General features: G+C 52.2%; 2 protein-coding genes across 5 annotated transcripts; both read left to right on the top strand.

Annotated features, from left to right (window-relative positions):
• Positions 1-229: 229 nt before the first annotated feature.
• CYP26C1 (cytochrome P450 family 26 subfamily C member 1) lies at positions 230-9,759 on the top strand. The gene is made up of 6 exons (XM_065843682.2): positions 230-421; positions 498-722; positions 842-1,117; positions 2,666-2,821; positions 6,364-6,870; positions 7,156-9,759. The coding sequence occupies exons 1-6, from the start codon at positions 230-232 to the stop codon at positions 7,516-7,518; spliced, it is 1,719 nt and encodes a 572-aa protein (XP_065699754.1). The 3' UTR covers positions 7,519-9,759.
• A 1,197-nt stretch (positions 9,760-10,956) lies between these two features.
• On the top strand, positions 10,957-14,586 carry CYP26A1 (cytochrome P450 family 26 subfamily A member 1). 4 transcript variants are annotated; one of them, XM_071811999.1, is made up of 8 exons: positions 11,311-11,401; positions 11,533-11,695; positions 11,873-12,097; positions 12,193-12,480; positions 12,602-12,751; positions 13,103-13,237; positions 13,451-13,603; positions 13,794-14,586. In XM_071811999.1, exons 2-8 carry the CDS (start codon positions 11,651-11,653, stop codon positions 14,133-14,135), a joined length of 1,338 nt encoding a protein of 445 aa, XP_071668100.1. In that variant the 5' UTR covers positions 11,311-11,401; positions 11,533-11,650; the 3' UTR covers positions 14,136-14,586. The 4 variants fall into 4 exon arrangements, with proteins under 4 accessions (XP_071668102.1, XP_071668100.1, XP_065699642.1 ...); XM_071812001.1 differs by lacking the exons at positions 11,311-11,401; positions 11,533-11,695 and adding an exon at positions 10,957-11,057; XM_065843570.2 differs by lacking the exon at positions 11,311-11,401 and having other exon boundaries at positions 11,419-11,695.
• Positions 14,587-16,310: the final 1,724 nt, after the last annotated feature.

Genomic DNA, 16,310 nt, shown 5'->3' with positions numbered 1-16,310 from the left:
GTGGCCGAGGGGCGCACCGGCAGCAGGAGGCGAGCGGAGCTGTGCGTGCAGCAGCCGGCAGGACCAGCCGCGGAGCGTCCGCCGCCGGTAGCGGAATCGCGGGGCGCCCCGCCCGCCGTGTTTGACAGCCGCCGGGGCAGCTTCCCCGGGCCGCCCGCGGCCCCGAGCCCTCGGGGCGGGGACCCGCCACCGCCCGCGCCCGCCCCGTCTCCCGCCGCCCGGGAGCAGGATGCCGGCGGGGCTCTCCTGGCCCGAAGCGGCCGCGCTGGCCTTGCTGGCCCTGGCGCTGCTGGTCACCCTGTGCCAGCACCTGTGGGCCCTGCGCTGGAGCCTCAGCCGGGACCGCACCAGCGCTCTGCCCCTGCCCAAGGGCTCCATGGGCTGGCCCTTCTTCGGGGAGACCCTGCACTGGCTGCTCCAGGTAAGGCGCAGGGGGACAGGGAGTGGTTGGGAAGGGACTGGCTGGGGCCCTGGCCTGACCTGCAGCTCGTTCTCAGGGCTCCCGCTTCCACAGTTCCCGTCGGGAGAGGTACGGAAATGTTTTCAAGACCCACCTCCTGGGCCGGCCAGTGGTGCGGGTGACGGGCGCCGAGAATATTCGCAAGATCCTGCTGGGTGAGCACACGCTGGTCAGCACGCAGTGGCCCCAGAGCACGCAGATCATCCTGGGCTCCCACACTCTGCTTGGCTCCATCGGTGACTTGCACCGCCAGCGCCGCAAGGTGAGCCTCGCACGGGCATGCAGCCCAGGCAGCACCTCCTGCCCAGGCTTGGGCCTCGGTGCCATGTGGGACACCCCCGCTTTAACCATCTGCCTCTGTTCCTCCCCTTCTCCTCCTAGATCCTGGCCAGAGTGTTCAGCCGTGCTGCCCTGGAAAGCTACCTGCCACGGATCCAGAAGGTTGTGAGCTGGGAGCTGCAGGGCTGGTGCATGGAGCCAGGCTCCATCGCAGTTTATTCCTCCGCTAAAACCTTAACTTTCCGCATTGCAGCTCAGATTCTACTGGGGCTCCGCCTGGAGGAAAAGCAGTTCAAGGACCTGGCCAGAACTTTTGAACAGCTGGTGGAGAACCTCTTCTCCCTGCCCCTCAACATACCCTTCAGCGGGCTGCGCAAGGTACTGCCCCTGCCTGGGAGCAGGGGTTGGGGTCCCAGCGGCAGAGGCCTCCTGTCCCCAGGCCTTCCAAGGACCACTTGAATGGGCCAGGACAACTGCAGCACCCTGTGCTGAGTCTGAGGGCCTGGTGTCTTGCCCAACTCAGCCATCTCCACTTCTCTGCATTTCTCACTTGCTCTTGGTTGGCTTCCAGCCCCTCTGGGCACTGATTCCAGCTCACTGAGCAGTGCAGGGCTCTGTTCCTCCCTCACCCCATACTTTGCCTCTCTTGGCTTTGGTTAGTTCATCTTGTCAGGTCCTCTCCCATCTCATCCTGCCTGGACTCAAGTCAGCCCACAGCAGAGGGGTCTGTGGCCACAAGTAGAAAGGCACATGGGCACAGCACACCTCAGGTTAGCGCTCCCTGTGCACCTCAAGGCAGGCCAAGGACTTGTGGTCCTTGGTCCCTTGTTCCTCAGCAGCAGAGAGGCAGCAAGCGTTCCATGGCACAGCAACAGTGCAGTTTCTTTCCTGCTGCCCTGCTGCTCTTTGCCTGCTTCCCCATACTCCTGTTCTAGGTATGGGTCTTGTATCCCAACCTTCCTCTCCCATTTCAGCCTGCGTTCCTTCCTCTGGCTTTGGGTTTTCCACCCTTACCACAGCTCAAGTGTCCTGCCCATTCTAGCCAGGTCTTTCCCAATCTCTTATTTCCACTGTGAGCTCTGCACCACTGGATTACTTTACCCAGCCAGCCCCAGCTCTCCCCCAGCCTCCTTGCTGCTCTTCTCCACAAATTCAAAGCTCTTGTTTTCTCTGGCCAGTCTCCCTTTGCAGGTTGTCATCAGTGTTTTTATTCCCCCCATCCTATCCCTCCCTGCCCTCTCTCGGGTCAGCCACAGCCTCTCTGGACCCAGACCAACCTCTTCAATTTGCATTTAGGTCCCCTTGTATTCCCCTCTACTCCCTGTCTTGTTGCCTTTGTCCAATCCTTCCTACCTCAAATCTCAGCCTTTTTATTCTCTTCCTAACATCTGGTTATGGCCATATTTTATCCCAAATCTCTGGCCCTTCTGGCTTTTGCAGGAGGCATCCTGATACAGACCCACAGATTCTGTGATGCCATCCATCCCATTTTGCGAAGAGATCACTAATCACTTGACTTGCTGAGATCTTACCTAAATGTTTTTCTGCACAGGAATGCAATTCAACTGGAGACGGGCTAGGTGTGATTAAACTGTCTTTATCTACTGTATCCTGGTAAAGCTTCTCATTTTTTCCTGTCTAAGATGCACCTTGCTGCTTGGGCTCAGTTTTGCTAAGTTACTTCTTGTCCCTTTGGACAAGCTTCTTTTGAAGCTGACACGACTGTGGGTTTGTTCAGCACAGACACCTCTGGACTTGGTACCATGGGTTTACTGCTGTCTTTTCCTCTCAGAGTGTTTCTTAGGACTTGTCAGTTCTTGCTCTTACAGCTCTGGGATTAAGGATTGCCACACTTGGGGTCCTTTGGTCTCTCTGGAGAGGGGGACAGTTCCTAAGGCTCTCCTGAAGTATGTCTGCCTCCCACAGGGAATCAAAGCGCGGGATATGCTACATGAGTTTATGGAGAAGGCTATACAGGAAAAACTGAAGAGAAACAACACAGAAGATCACAGTGATGCTCTGGATTTCATAATAAACAGTGCCAAGGAGCATGGCAAAGAGTTCACCATGCAGGAGCTAAAGGTAAGAACCCCCCCTTGCAGTGTCCCTTCCAACTCGGTGGCTCTTTGAGAGACTTGGGCTGAGGAGCAGGAGGAGGGTTTTGTGGGGACCCACCACCAGCTGCTGGCTCCTGCACTCCTCTTACCAGCTCTGGGGACATCGTCTCCAGCACAAGTGAGAAAGCCTGGACTCAGCAGCTCATTAGCCCTTGTATGATTGTGCCTCTGCATTAGAAGAGAGATGTTAATTAAAAAGGGAATAAATGCCTTCTCTACCTTTCTTCTTCATGGCCACCAGGCTTCAGCCTGCCTTAGGATGCCAGTAGGGTTATGTGGCTGTGCTAAGTCTCTGTACCCCAGTATGCACTCAGTAACCTCCAAGATACTATCTTGGAAATATTTAGAGCTAGTTGTGTGCTCCTCAGACATCCCCCAGCATCCGGCACAGCGCGACATGTAGATCATGTTACCGTATTCGCGGGGACTGCAAGCCCAGAAGCCTCTCAGGTGATATATCAAAATAGGTCCAGGTATGGAATGATGGATTCTGGATCATTCCCTATCACCTCATCATTAATTAGATCATCCAGTTTGTGGATTGCTACAGTGCAACACAATGCATCGCTGTGACTTAGGGATGAACCCAGTAGTCCTTACTGAGCCAAAACTGCCAACTGAATATGAGGAGTATTTTGCCAAAGATCTTGGGGAAAAAATTGTCATTAGTACTGCACCATTCATAGCTCCAGGTCACTTGGTGTTAGTGAATGACAGATGAAACTGCATTTATATAACAAGTTTTAAAGCAGTTTTTCATGGGTACAGCAGCTGCATATGGTTTAAAAGTATTTGAATATTGTATAAAGCATTGAATATACATAGTTTTACCATTTATTTAGGTATTTAAGAAAAACTAAAGACTAATGTTTTATAAATGTATTGTGAAAGTGTAATCTCTAAACCTAAGATATTTGAACGACTTTACAGCAACTGTTAGATACAACTAGAACCAGTATATATTCTTAAAGTAATTTTATTATAATTATTTATTATTTATTCTAATAGAGTGATTTTTATTATAATTATTTTTAAGAAATAATAGTCAGATTCAAAATGTGATTAAGATTGATTAATCTCTGTTAGTAGTCACATGACTATTACACACAAGTAATTACATGATCTTTCATCATGTCCCTGGCTCTGAACACAAGTGGAGTAAGAGGACATTAAATATAACATGGAGAGACATGGCAGTTACCTCGGGCTGATTCAAATGATAGTGTATACATATGCTGTCCTGTACCTTTATGGTTATAAAATTTCTACCTTGTCTATATTTAACAAAACCACTTGCAAACTGAGCTACCTATGCCCGCAATTACGGCAATGTTGTCGACTCTATAAAACAGTAGTAGAGCTCTCATCCAGTGAAATGGTGTAATTGGATAAAAAGTCCAAAGCTGTCTCAGAGTCATGGATATATTTGACTTTGAGAGATGCTCCAAACACTGGCACACACTAGTTACTGATTTGCTTTTTGTTCAAATGATTTTGAAGGATGTTTTCCCAGAATTTTTCCTAAATATGCTGTGATTTCCACCTCTGGCATGAACTCGGCAGGACCCTTGAAATATAAAGGTCATTAAAAAGATATCACTTTGCCAAAAGTACTGTTTTAAAGCATTTAAAACCTTGGAAGGATTAAAGAAAGCCCACCCTACGTAACAGTGCTGTCACTGGCTGGATGGGTTGAGCCATACCGCTGCCAGTCCTGCCTCCCAGGACAGGCAGTTGGGCTATGGCACAGGGACAATACTGGGAAGACGCTGCCTCCCAGCCGCTGGTTATGTTTGCCTTGTAAAAGCAGAGAGGGCAAGTCAGCAGCTTGGTGTCACAACCTATGTAGCAGCACTGTCAGAGGCTGATGCAGGGAGTCATAAGGGTTGTTATTTCAAATGGCAGAGCCTGCCCTAAATTCCTCGCATTGCATTGAAATGTCTTGGGTTTTAACTGCATGTGGTGGAACTGAGAGATTTCTTTTCATCTAGGTCTGCCACCTTGTGAATGTAAAACTTCCTGCTAGCATCTGCAGGAGGTGTGATAGGGGTTGACAGGGATCTGTTATTCCAGAGGTTTTATTTCAGCTGAAAGATGCCCTTGAGAGCTGCACTTCGGCAAAAGCCTCTAGTCAAGCCAATACATGGCACTGAGGATGGCAGAAAAGACTAATCCTTGTTACATCACCCTTGACCTCAGCAGACTTGGCTCTGGATACCTTTAGGTGTTCTTCCCTGTGTTTTTGGCTTCACCTCTCCAGAAACTGGTTGTGTCAGAACAATTCAAAATCCAGATACGTCACCACGTGACAGGAAACTGCTTGCTTTCCCCAGGGGTTTTGCTCCACTTTGCTCCCAGGCTGCAGTGATTAGTGCTTGGTAGAGCCAGGGGGGCCACAGCCTCTCCCAGGATGGCGGCTCCCTCTGCGCCTCCCTCGGGTTTCTGCCCTGGCTTTTGGGTCTGGCCTCAGTGTTCCCAGTCGAGTGCTTTGGACCCACTGGCACCTTCAGATGGGGGTGTAAGTCTGAGCATTATGTTTGCTATCAGAGATGTGACATGCCATGACCCAGCTCCAGGCAACCTTTAACTTTTGGAAAATGATTTCCAAAAGTTGATCACAGGGTGCTGTGAACATCGCACAGCAACCTGGCATGTGCTGTGCCATACAGACCCTGCGGACAGTCCCAGAAAGACTGGGAGGCTGCGTGTGGATCTGTGAGCCAGGACGAGGCACGTATTACAGATTTGACTGTGCTGTGGTCCATCTGAGCTAGCTAACCTCCTAACTTGCTATGGACACATCTGCTACAGAGCTTTCAGGAGCACTGCTGTGCTTTAGGCCGTATAGCTTGAAAAGTAAGCAAGTCCTTTGCCTGGTGCGTGCATCTCTGTGGGAGAGCTCGCTGCCAGCTACAGCACCTCCTGGGCTGACCTGCTGTAGCAGGGAGGTCTTTCTGCTTTTGACTGTTGGTTTGAGTCCCCTCCCAAACAAGTAAATGGTTGATTATACCTGGAGATGGATCAAATGCAACCCATTTCAGCTGCCAGTGCATCTAGGTTTTAGGCATAAACACACAGCCTCATAACCCCTGGCTCGGCAGAAAGGTAAAAGCTGGGCACAAAGGAGAACTGGCAGATGAAGGTAAAAAGCATAATGCTTGGAATGGACTTCACTCAGTGTGCTGAAATGCATGTTAAAATGTTTCTTTAAAATTTGTAAATCCCGGGAGGAAAGCTCAGGAGAGTCGGATTGGAGGTGACGTGTACTCAGCTCACTTGTGTTTCTGCATCAGTCACTTAGCAAGTAGATGTTCAGTTCATACAGAAATGGGAGAACAGGGATGTTTTGTTTTGGTCCCTGAGAACCCAGGGTGGGTGTGGGTTTGTGGAGAGCAGAGGGGGAGCGGGACCTCTGCACAGGGACAAAACCTGCAACAGGTGAGGACAGTCTGCATCACAACCAGTTTAAAATGGCATTCAAACTTGGCACCTTCCTTCCTCTCCCAGGAGTCAGCAATTGAGCTCATATTTGCTGCTTTTTTCACCACGGCTAGTGCCAGCACCTCTCTGATCCTCCTGCTACTGAAGCACCCCTCAGTGACTGAAAAAATAAGGCAGGAGCTGATGTCCCATGAGCTGTACCAGCGGTGTGAGTGCTGCCCTGCGGGACCCCGCCCAGACACCCTGACCACCCAGAGCAAGGACAATGAGAAGTCGCTTCTCCACCCCACGGCCAAAGATGCTCGCAAGGACCAGAGCCAGCCCCTGGGCCCAAGAGAGGAAGGTTCCCCCCAGCTCTGTGCCCCACCGGAGCCCACCCTTCCCCAGAGCAGTCTCTGCACTGGCCCCCAGCTCCCGGCACTGTCAGGCCAGAGCTGTCACTGCCCCTCAGGCATCAACCTGGAGAAGCTGAGCCGCCTGAGCTACCTGGACTGTGTGATTAAGGAGGTGCTGAGGGTGCTGCCCCCTGTCTCCGGAGGCTACAGGACAGCACTGCAGACTTTTGAGCTGAATGTAAGTGCCTCCCACACCAGTGGGCTGCTAGGGAGCTGCTGCCTGCCACTGCCTGCAAGCACCCTGTGTCTGGCACAGTGGTGGTGCTTGACAATGCAGCTCAGGGGAAGGTGCCACCCAGCAACCTCCGTGGTTACCAGTTGGGCTGGGCAGAAAAGGAGCTGTGGAGCAGATGGGCAATATGGTGGGGCTGATCCCGAGCGCTCTCTGCTCATCCTCCACTAGCACTGCCAGCGGCATAGGTATGTAACACTCCTCTCTTCCCCTCTTCTCTCCTCCTCCCAGGGTTACCAGATCCCCAAAGGCTGGAGTGTCATGTACAGCATCCGTGACACGCATGAGACGGCTACTGTTTACCAGAGCCCCCTCAGCGGCTTCGACCCAGACCGCTTCAGTGCTGCCGGGACGGAGGCCACAGGCCGCTTTCACTACATCCCCTTTGGTGGTGGGGCACGGAGCTGCATCGGCAAGGAGCTGGCACAGGCCATCCTCAAGCTGCTGGCCATCGAGCTGGTCAGCACGGCCCGCTGGGAGCTGGCCACCCCCAGCTACCCTACCATGCAGACTGTGCCCATCGTGCACCCTGTTGATGACGGGCTGCAGCTTTACTTCCACCCCTTGCAGGCCAGCTGTGGCAGTGAGGCCTGAGCCAGGGGTACACTGCCCCCTCAGCCCTGGTGTCAGTGCCCCTCCACAGCTGCCAGGGGCAGGTCTCTGCTGCCCCAGGCGGGGTATGGCATTGGGTCACTGCAGAGCAAAAACCCAAAGGTGTTTTTATTTTTCCCTTCCTGGTGTGCAAGCCAGTAGGAAGGGTCCTGTAGAGTCCTGCTCCTGACCATCAGGATGAGCCTCAGCCCCAGCCTGGGGGAAAAGCCCGCTGAAGCTGCTGGCAGGGAGCCTCCCCCATGGGGGCTCAGTCAGCCCCTGCCCCACATGCGTCTCCAGCTGCTGGAGATGGGGAGGAAAACTCCCAGCCCCACAGCTAAGTTTCCCAGAGCTTTTCTGTCCCAGGATTATCTCCTGTGGGTGGGTTATAGGAGAGGCAGGATGAACATCCTGCACACTGTAGCTTTTTAGATATAAAAAAGGGAAAGATGGGACGGATCTACAGGAAAATGCAATCTGGGGCTGCCCAATCCACAGCGTCAGCTGTAGCTAGGATAATAGGGTGTAAAGTGGATTTTATTGTAAATATTTAATCTCATCCCAGCATTTCCCATTAGAGACAGTGCAAAGAGGACGTCTCATTCATCCAGTAGTGGTAGCTGTGTATGTTGTGCCTGAGCACCATGCTGCTGCTTGGGGTCTGCCACAGAGCCCCCTCTGGGGTCCCTGCAGGATGAGTTCCCCAGCTGCAGACTGACTGAGGGATCAGACTGAAGCAGGGGAAGGAGCTCTGGGGAATAAACATTTGGAAAATGCACATTTCTGAGTATGTCTGATTGCTGGTAGAAAGTCCCCTGTTTCTGATGATGCTGTTCACATTGCAGAGGGGCCATTTGCAAGGTGCCACAGGCCCCATGGTGGCTGGCGGGTCATACTGCTTGTGTCACCTCCCACAGCCTAGCTCTGCCAGGGAAGGTATCAGGACAACAGTTCTATGGGTCCACCTAGGGGGTCTACGTCGGGGGTGGCACCTGGGGCTAAGCCTAGGTATTGAGGGCACCTTTTCAGTTGGCTTTTGAGTACCACCTGCCTTACTGAGACACGGAGTATTTCTCTCCTATGTAAAATGAAGCGAGTCCTGTTGCTTGTGCATGGAGAACAGAGCTGGCCCCAGGTCCTTGCTCCACTGCAATGTGTTTATAAGCTCCTTTCAGCTTCACCTCTGTCTTCACTGTCATGCATCCTGCATGGAAGCAGTAAAGGAAATCATCCACCTTGGCCCTGCAGTGCATCCTGAGCCTGGTGGTGCAGTGTGCTTTGTGTGAAGAACCAGCAGCAGCAAGGGCAGAAATGTGGCACAAGGACAGTCCCTTTGTAAGGGCTCTGGGCACCTCCCCTGTCCCCTGAAACTCTGTCATTGTCCTGCTTCAGTGCCAAGCTACAAATTACCTCACCCTGGCCAGTCCCCCTTACACGTCCGTGCTGGAGAACTGCAGCAGGTGTGTGCTGCTGTGAGCTGCCAGATGGCTGCACAGCAAGCACAACGCTACATGGGGCAAAAATTTGGCTCCCAAATATGACAGGTCAAATCTGGAAGAGGCTGAACTGCATGGCTTAGCTAAGATGCTGCTGGCAGGTCGACCCCTTAGTGAACCAGAGCCTCTGCCCCTCCTGACCTTGTCCTGAAAGGTGAATCTTTCTGGCTATCAAAGGTGAAATCAGTAGGTGGTGGCTGCAAGTGGCAATGACTAACTTTAATTAGCAGGAGGTGCTGGTGTGGTTGTGACCTGCGGGCAATGCAGGCTCCCACCAAAAGCAGGGCTGCGGGCAGGGCTGGGCCTGCAACGCCCAGCACCAGGTACGGGAGGCCTGGGCCTCCTCCAGAAACATGATTAAAAATTACCCTGAGCTCTAACGAGACCCATAGCCACCCGCTGAAAAATGTAACATGAATATAGTTTAAAACAAAATGAACCCACTGAAACAAAAACCACACACCCCCCCAACCCAACAACCACAAAATCAACAATCGCAAGCCAAACAACAAAAACCCAAAACATACTTGAAACTGATTTTGTTTGCGGATAAACACGAGCATTTACAAACGAAGTGTAATAATTGTTATTTGTAATCAAATTTTGTTCATATTAGGCTGTTAATTTCTTGACCTCCTTCCAAGATGTTTTTAATTATCCCTTTCACTCTTTACCATTTGCTTCTTTTCCAGCCGATGGCTGCAGAATACACAGCTGGGGAGATAATAAAGGCTTCCTGTGGCAATTATCGGTGCTCAGGCCACCGTATCTCGTTATTTTGATAGACAGTGAACTTGGCGCGGTTGCCGGCCGGGTTCACGCAGATGTCACGGTCCGTGTTGTAGGTCACAAGCAGGTCAGCGCCCGGCGAGGGGAGAGCGCCGGGTCAGGGCGCGGCCGCCGCTCCCGGTCAGCGCCGGCCGAGCCTCGCGGAGCCGCGCCGGGAGCCCCGGCGTACCTCGAGGGGCTGTGCGCCTCCGAGGGCGAGGAAGTACCCCACCCAAAGGGGGAAAAGGGGTCCCTCCTGGGCAAGAGGCTGCGGAGGCGGGCAGCCCCGCTCCCGCAAGGCATCCTAAGAGGAGGGAGGGTCCCGTGTGATGTGCTGATTGTCAGAAAAATTATAATTAAAAGTGACATCTTCCACCCCCCAACCCACACACAACTTCCAGCGTTTATTGAGCTTGTCTGTGAGCAAAAAAGGAAAAGTAACAGGGAGGGGTAAGGAAACAAAAACGGAAAGGAAAAAAAAGAAAAAGCCGAGCCGGATAGTTTATTGATAGCAGCCGTGCGTAGCAAAGCGCTCCGCGGATCCGTCCCTCCCTCCGCAGTCCGCGCTGGGCGTCCCTTTCAGAGCGGCCGCGTCAGCCGGACGGCGCATCCTGCGCCGGGACCCAACGGGAGCCCAGAGAGCGCAGCCTCTCTGTAACACCACCGGCCGCCCCGGTCAGGCTGCGATCCTCCTGTAGGAGCCGCCTGTCCATCCCGGAGAGCAGCCTCCGGTGCCTGCCCGCCCTCCAGGAGAGCGCACCTCCGCGTCCCGACTGCAGGCGGGGTACCCGCCCGATGCCGAGGACCCCTTCCCGGCCGCGGTAGCGCCGACGGCCCCGGAATGCCGGTGAGCCCCGGGCGAGGGCGGGCAGCTGATAGCGTAGAGAGGAGCCGGGCACGGCGGGTTGGGTGTTTCCTTTCCGCGCTCACCTCCCTTTCCCTCGGTGACCCGCGCTTGAACCTGCATCGGGAGGCCGAGACGGACTGCTGCCCGCGGCTCCTTCCTCCGCGGCCGGGCAAGAAATACAAGCCGGGCTTTTCGAGGTGAACCAGAGGACAGCGGAGGCTTCTCCGCCGATGCGGTAGCATAGCTGCGGCTCTGCCCCGCGGACCACCAGGCACACCCAGCACGAAGGATCGCCCGCCCCATCCGGCCCCAGAACCAGCCCGCCTTCTCCTGGCTCCAGGGTGACTCGCCGCTCCGGACGGCGATAGCAGCGGGCAGGCGAAGGAGCTCCGCAGCTTACAGAGCGCACCGGCCGGGGAGAGCCCCCGGGGGTAGGTGTCTCCGGGCAGCCGGTCTCCCGGGTGCTGGAGCGGGACACTTCTCGGCGCAGCCTGCTGGTCTCTTACAGCATCGGCCATAAATCCGAGGAGGCGGCCGACCTCCGACTGTCAGCTGTCGGCACCGTCCCGCAGCTCCCTCGGTGAGCGCGATGCAAGCGCGGAGCGAGCCCCAAGCCGCTGCCGCCGCGCCCGGCAGCACTTTCCTTCCCCGGCGGCCGTCTGCGGCGAGCAGGATGCGACGCGCAAAGCAAATAGTTAAAGATTTAGGGGGGAGGAGCCAGGCCACAATCCGCAATTAAAGATGAACTTTGGATGAACTAATTTATCGGACCAAGGTAGGGTGGGCAGCAACCTGGGAAGGGTATAAAAGGCGGCCCGAGGCGAGCCCGACCCACGCACTCGGAGCTCCCGGGGGGCCAGGGTAGACTGGTTCCCCAACCATGGGCTTTTCCACCCTGGTCACCAGCGCCCTGTGCACCTTCCTCCTGCCCCTTCTACTTTTTCTGGCTGCCGTCAAGCTCTGGGACCTGTACTGCGTGAGCAGCCGCGACCCCAGCTGCCCGCTCCCGCTGCCCCCGGGCACGATGGGGCTCCCCTTCTTCGGGGAGACTCTGCAGATGGTGTTGCAGGTAAGGCGGGGCGATGCCGCGGGTGAGCGGAGAAGCGCCCCGGCTCCTCCTCTGGCTGCTGGGGAGGGGGATGAGCAGCGGCTTTGCCGGGCTTCTGTGCCCAGATGGGAAAGAGCTACTGTTCTTGCTCCTTCTTCTTCTTCTTCTAAAATAAAATATTTTATTTTTTCTGTCTAGAGGCGGAAATTCCTGCAGATGAAGCGCAGGAAATACGGCTTCATCTACAAGACTCACCTCTTCGGGCGGCCCACGGTGCGGGTGATGGGCGCCGAGAACGTGCGGCACATCCTGCTGGGCGAGCACCGGCTCGTCTCCGTGCAGTGGCCCGCCTCGGTACGCACCATCCTGGGCTCTGGCTGCCTCTCCAACCTCCACAACGGGCAGCACAAGCACCGCAAAAAGGTATGGCCCCTACGGCGGGCGGGGAGCGGGTGCGGCCGCCCTGGATGCTGCAGCTGAGCCTGTGTCCATCTCCTTCTCCTTGTCCCCGTGGGTAGGTGATCATGCAAGCCTTCTCCCGGGACGCCCTGCAGCACTACGTGCCCGTCATCCAGGAGGAGGTGAGTGCCTGCCTGGCACGGTGGCTGGGCGCTGCCGGGCCCTGCCTGCTGGTGTACCCTGAGGTGAAGCGCCTCATGTTTCGCATTGCCATGAGGATCCTGCTGGGCTTCCAGCCCCTCCAGGCCAGCCCTGATGGCGAGCAGCAGCTGGTGGAGGCCTTCGAGGAGATGATCCGCAACCTCTTCTCTCTCCCCATTGATGTGCCCTTCAGTGGGCTCTACCGGGTAAGGGTCCTGCCAGTCTGTGAGGAAAGGGGATGCCTCAGCATCCAGGACAGCAGGGAATGGATGGGAATGGTGTCAGTATGGCCTAAGTCCCACATGTCTCTCTCTGCTGTTGGGTCAGGGCTTGCGGGCACGCAACATCATCCATGCCAAGATTGAGGAGAACATCCGTGCCAAGATGGCCCGCAAGGAGCCTGAGGGTGGTTACAAGGATGCGCTGCAGCTACTGATGGAGCACACACAGGGCAATGGGGAGCAGCTCAACATGCAGGTGAGGTTTCCCAGGGCCTGATCATCCCTTTCCCCTAGTCCCTCTGTCAGCAACACGCTTATCTTTTGAGGCCAAAAGGAGAAAGGCAAAGGCACAGTCCCCTCTCTCTACACAGTAAACCAGCTTGTGTAGTGCACTAGGGTGCAGAGGCTGCAACTAGGCTGTTGGATGGGGAGCATGGGACCATACCCATGTCCCCAGGGAGCGTAAGCACCACATCCACCCCATCCTGGCCCCTGGGTTTCTGCTCCACAGCCTGGGAGCAATGCACAGCATTGTGGTGGTAGGATGGGCCTGGAGGAGATACTAAGTTCAAGACCTGTTTTATGCTTTCTCTGTCGTGTTCACAAGGAGCTGAAGGAGTCTGCAACAGAGCTGCTCTTTGGCGGCCATGAAACCACTGCTAGCGCTGCCACATCACTGATCGCTTTCCTAGGGCTCCACCACGATGTCCTGCAGAAAGTGAGGAAAGAGCTGCAACTGAAGGTGTGTGTCTCCCCTAGTGCTCTTTCACAGGAGTGGGCAGTGGGAAGATACCTCCAGGAGAGGTGTCCTAGACAGGGCTCCCCTCGACCCTGGTGGTCCCCTCCTTTTAGGGGGTGGCAAGAAAACACCACTTGCTGAGGGGCTGCTGCTTTGCAGTGCTGGGAGCCCTAGCCGCCTGCTCCATGAAAGTCATGGCAGCATCTTCCTTTCTAGGGGTTACTGTGCAGTCCCAACCAAGAGAAGCAGCTGGACATGGAGGTCTTAGAGCAGCTGAAGTACACAGGCTGTGTCATCAAAGAGACCCTCAGGCTGAGCCCTCCTGTTCCTGGAGGATTTAGAATTGCCCTCAAGACCCTTGAGCTAAATGTAAGTGGGGATCAGGCTCAACTCCTCAGCACAGCTGCTAAGTACTAGTGCATTCACATAGCTGATCTGCCTTAGAGTGACCTGCAGGAAGCCAGGAGGGGAGGTGGGGTGCATCAGTGTGTCCTGTGCTCACACTTCATCTTATTTAACACAGCAAGGTGCTCATGTCTCTTTTCTCTTCTTTTGATAGGGTTATCAGATACCTAAAGGCTGGAATGTTATTTACAGTATCTGTGATACCCATGATGTGGCAGATCTCTTTACCAACAAGGATGAATTTAACCCCGATCGCTTCATGTCTCCATCTCCAGAGGATTCCTCTAGGTTCAGTTTCATCCCTTTCGGTGGGGGCTTGAGGAGCTGTGTGGGCAAAGAGTTCGCAAAAGTCCTTCTAAAAATATTTACAGTGGAGCTGGCTCGGAGCTGTGACTGGCAGCTGCTGAATGGACCTCCTACAATGAAAACGGGCCCCATAGTGTACCCTGTGGACAATCTGCCTACCAAATTCATAGGTTTCAGTGGCCAAATCTGAGAACTCAACACTTGCTTCTGGCTGGATTTCTATATAGCATCTAATATGTACATAGTAACTTTTTATAGTAATGAAGGCCTTTAAATATTTAAACTTGTAAATGTACAATAGTTATTTATGTCTTCTAAATATTTCAAAAGGCTATTTTTTTTCCCCAAGCACTACAATTATGGGTCTCTGATTCATAATTAGATAACGTTATTTCTATAGAAATAAGTTTTCCCCTATTTAAAAATCTTACTGAAAGCTGGGCAGCTAAGCATTTGAAGACATTTGACGATGATGCATGTATTAAGAAATTCTTCAAGGCATTTGAAACAATGGGAACTAGCTACTCATACAAATTACCTAAAATGGTTATTGTCTGAGAATGTTTTCAGTATTATTTGTGCTTAGATCTTGTTTAATGTGTGAATTTTTAAGTTTGATAATAAAGTTTATTTTTATGATGCTCTGTATGAAGATCTGTGTGTATGCTAGAGAGTAGCTTAGCCAATGGGTTTAAAGGGTTTGGGTGTAAAGTCAGATCTGCTTTTGTGAATGAGCTATTCACTTTTTCTGTGCTCGTAACTCTCCCCTGCCTCCTACCCTCAGTGTGGTTCTCGCTCTTGAATAGTAAATTGTTTTAGTTAAAAGCTTTAGCCTGTAAGTGGTGAGAGCGGTGCAAAATATACACACTCACTGAAAAGAGTATGGAGTAATAGCAAGTGCTACAGGCCTCTTTATCAAGCACATGATCTTGAGACAGTAAATAAGAAAGTAAAGGAAAGTAGAAGAATAATGTGTGACATGAGTCTTTCTCTGTAAGTTAGAGGAAAATAGGTTGAGGAAAAAGAATTCCATAAAGGTCCTATTCTCCCATATTACTGCTGACCTGTGTAAACAGACCACTGGATATTGTTCTGTGTTGAGTCTGCTGACTATGAATCTTTACTTACGAAGGTGTCTCTTATCAGCTGGTAGAGCAAATAAAATCTGCTGTGATTTCTTCTCGAAACGCAATGGCTCTGACTAGGTCAGAGATAGAGCATGCATTTGGTTTAAGAACTTCTTTCCTGGAATTCAGCAAAGTGAAAACTAAAAGGGAGGCACTAATGTGAATTGATTAACATGGAATCAACTGTAGGGATGCAATTCCTTGGGGGTGTGTAAGCAGGGCAGATAAAATGCCCTAGGCATGACCCCTGTTTTGGCTTAACCATAAGGTTTTTTGTGTTCTTCCCACTCCCATTACTACACCTATTAGTCTTCCCTCAAAAGTCAAACAACATAGGCTGGCTCTATAAACATCTACAAAGTAAATCGATATAATTCAGTGTCACGAACACTTATAGGACCATATAGACTAATTAAATTTTTTGTTTGCTTCTGGAAATTAGTCACTTTTACATCATGTTCTACCAAGGCAAAAATTAAGGATGGAGTTAAGCAGCTCAAAGTTGTTGCAGGTGTTTAACAGCACCTATGATGTTTTGGTGGGGTTGTTCGATTTGGTTTGGTTTTTTAGGAGTGTTTTTGTAATACATTTGTTGTGTTTCCAGCTAGCATTTAAAATACATAATATAAGACCTTAAACACAACCTATATATAAAACTGAGTGTAAATATCGACTTGTTCATATTAATTTTTTTATAACCTTAAAATATGAAAGATATTATTTTTAGATTGCGCCTAAGTTTTCCTGGCAATGTTTAAAACCTTACATAATTTTTACTGTGCAAACCTCCCATACTGTTACACCTTTTGGGGATTTGATGAATAATCTCAGTTTAAGACCCCTTTGTCATCAATATAGTAGCGGTGAATTTCAAACTCTGATCCCAGTTTGGAGGTGATCCTGAAGTCTGAAGAACAGCAGGTCTCTTGTCTTGGTATTCCTTGTCAACATTTTACTCCTTAACATTACAACATTCTGCAAATCCAAATAGATGCCCATATTCTTTACGTGTGTATTGGGTTTTTGTGGCAAGGTTTTAGTAGCAGGGGGACTACAGGGGTGACTTCTGTGAGAAGCTGCTAGAAACTTTCCCCGTGTCCAATAGAGCCAATGACAGCCAGCTCCAAGATGGACCCACCGCTGGTCAAGGCCGAGCAAACCAGTGATGGTGGTAGCACCCTGGGTTAACATATTTAAGAAGGGGGGAAAAAAAACCTGTGCGGCTGCAGCCAAGGAGA

Source organism: Patagioenas fasciata, chromosome 8 (genome assembly GCF_037038585.1).
Source record: "Patagioenas fasciata isolate bPatFas1 chromosome 8, bPatFas1.hap1, whole genome shotgun sequence".
NCBI classification, from domain to species: Eukaryota; Metazoa; Chordata; class Aves; order Columbiformes; family Columbidae; genus Patagioenas; species Patagioenas fasciata.
The sequence above is the reverse complement of the archived record's forward strand: the minus strand, read 5'-3'. Positions and strand labels throughout refer to the sequence as shown.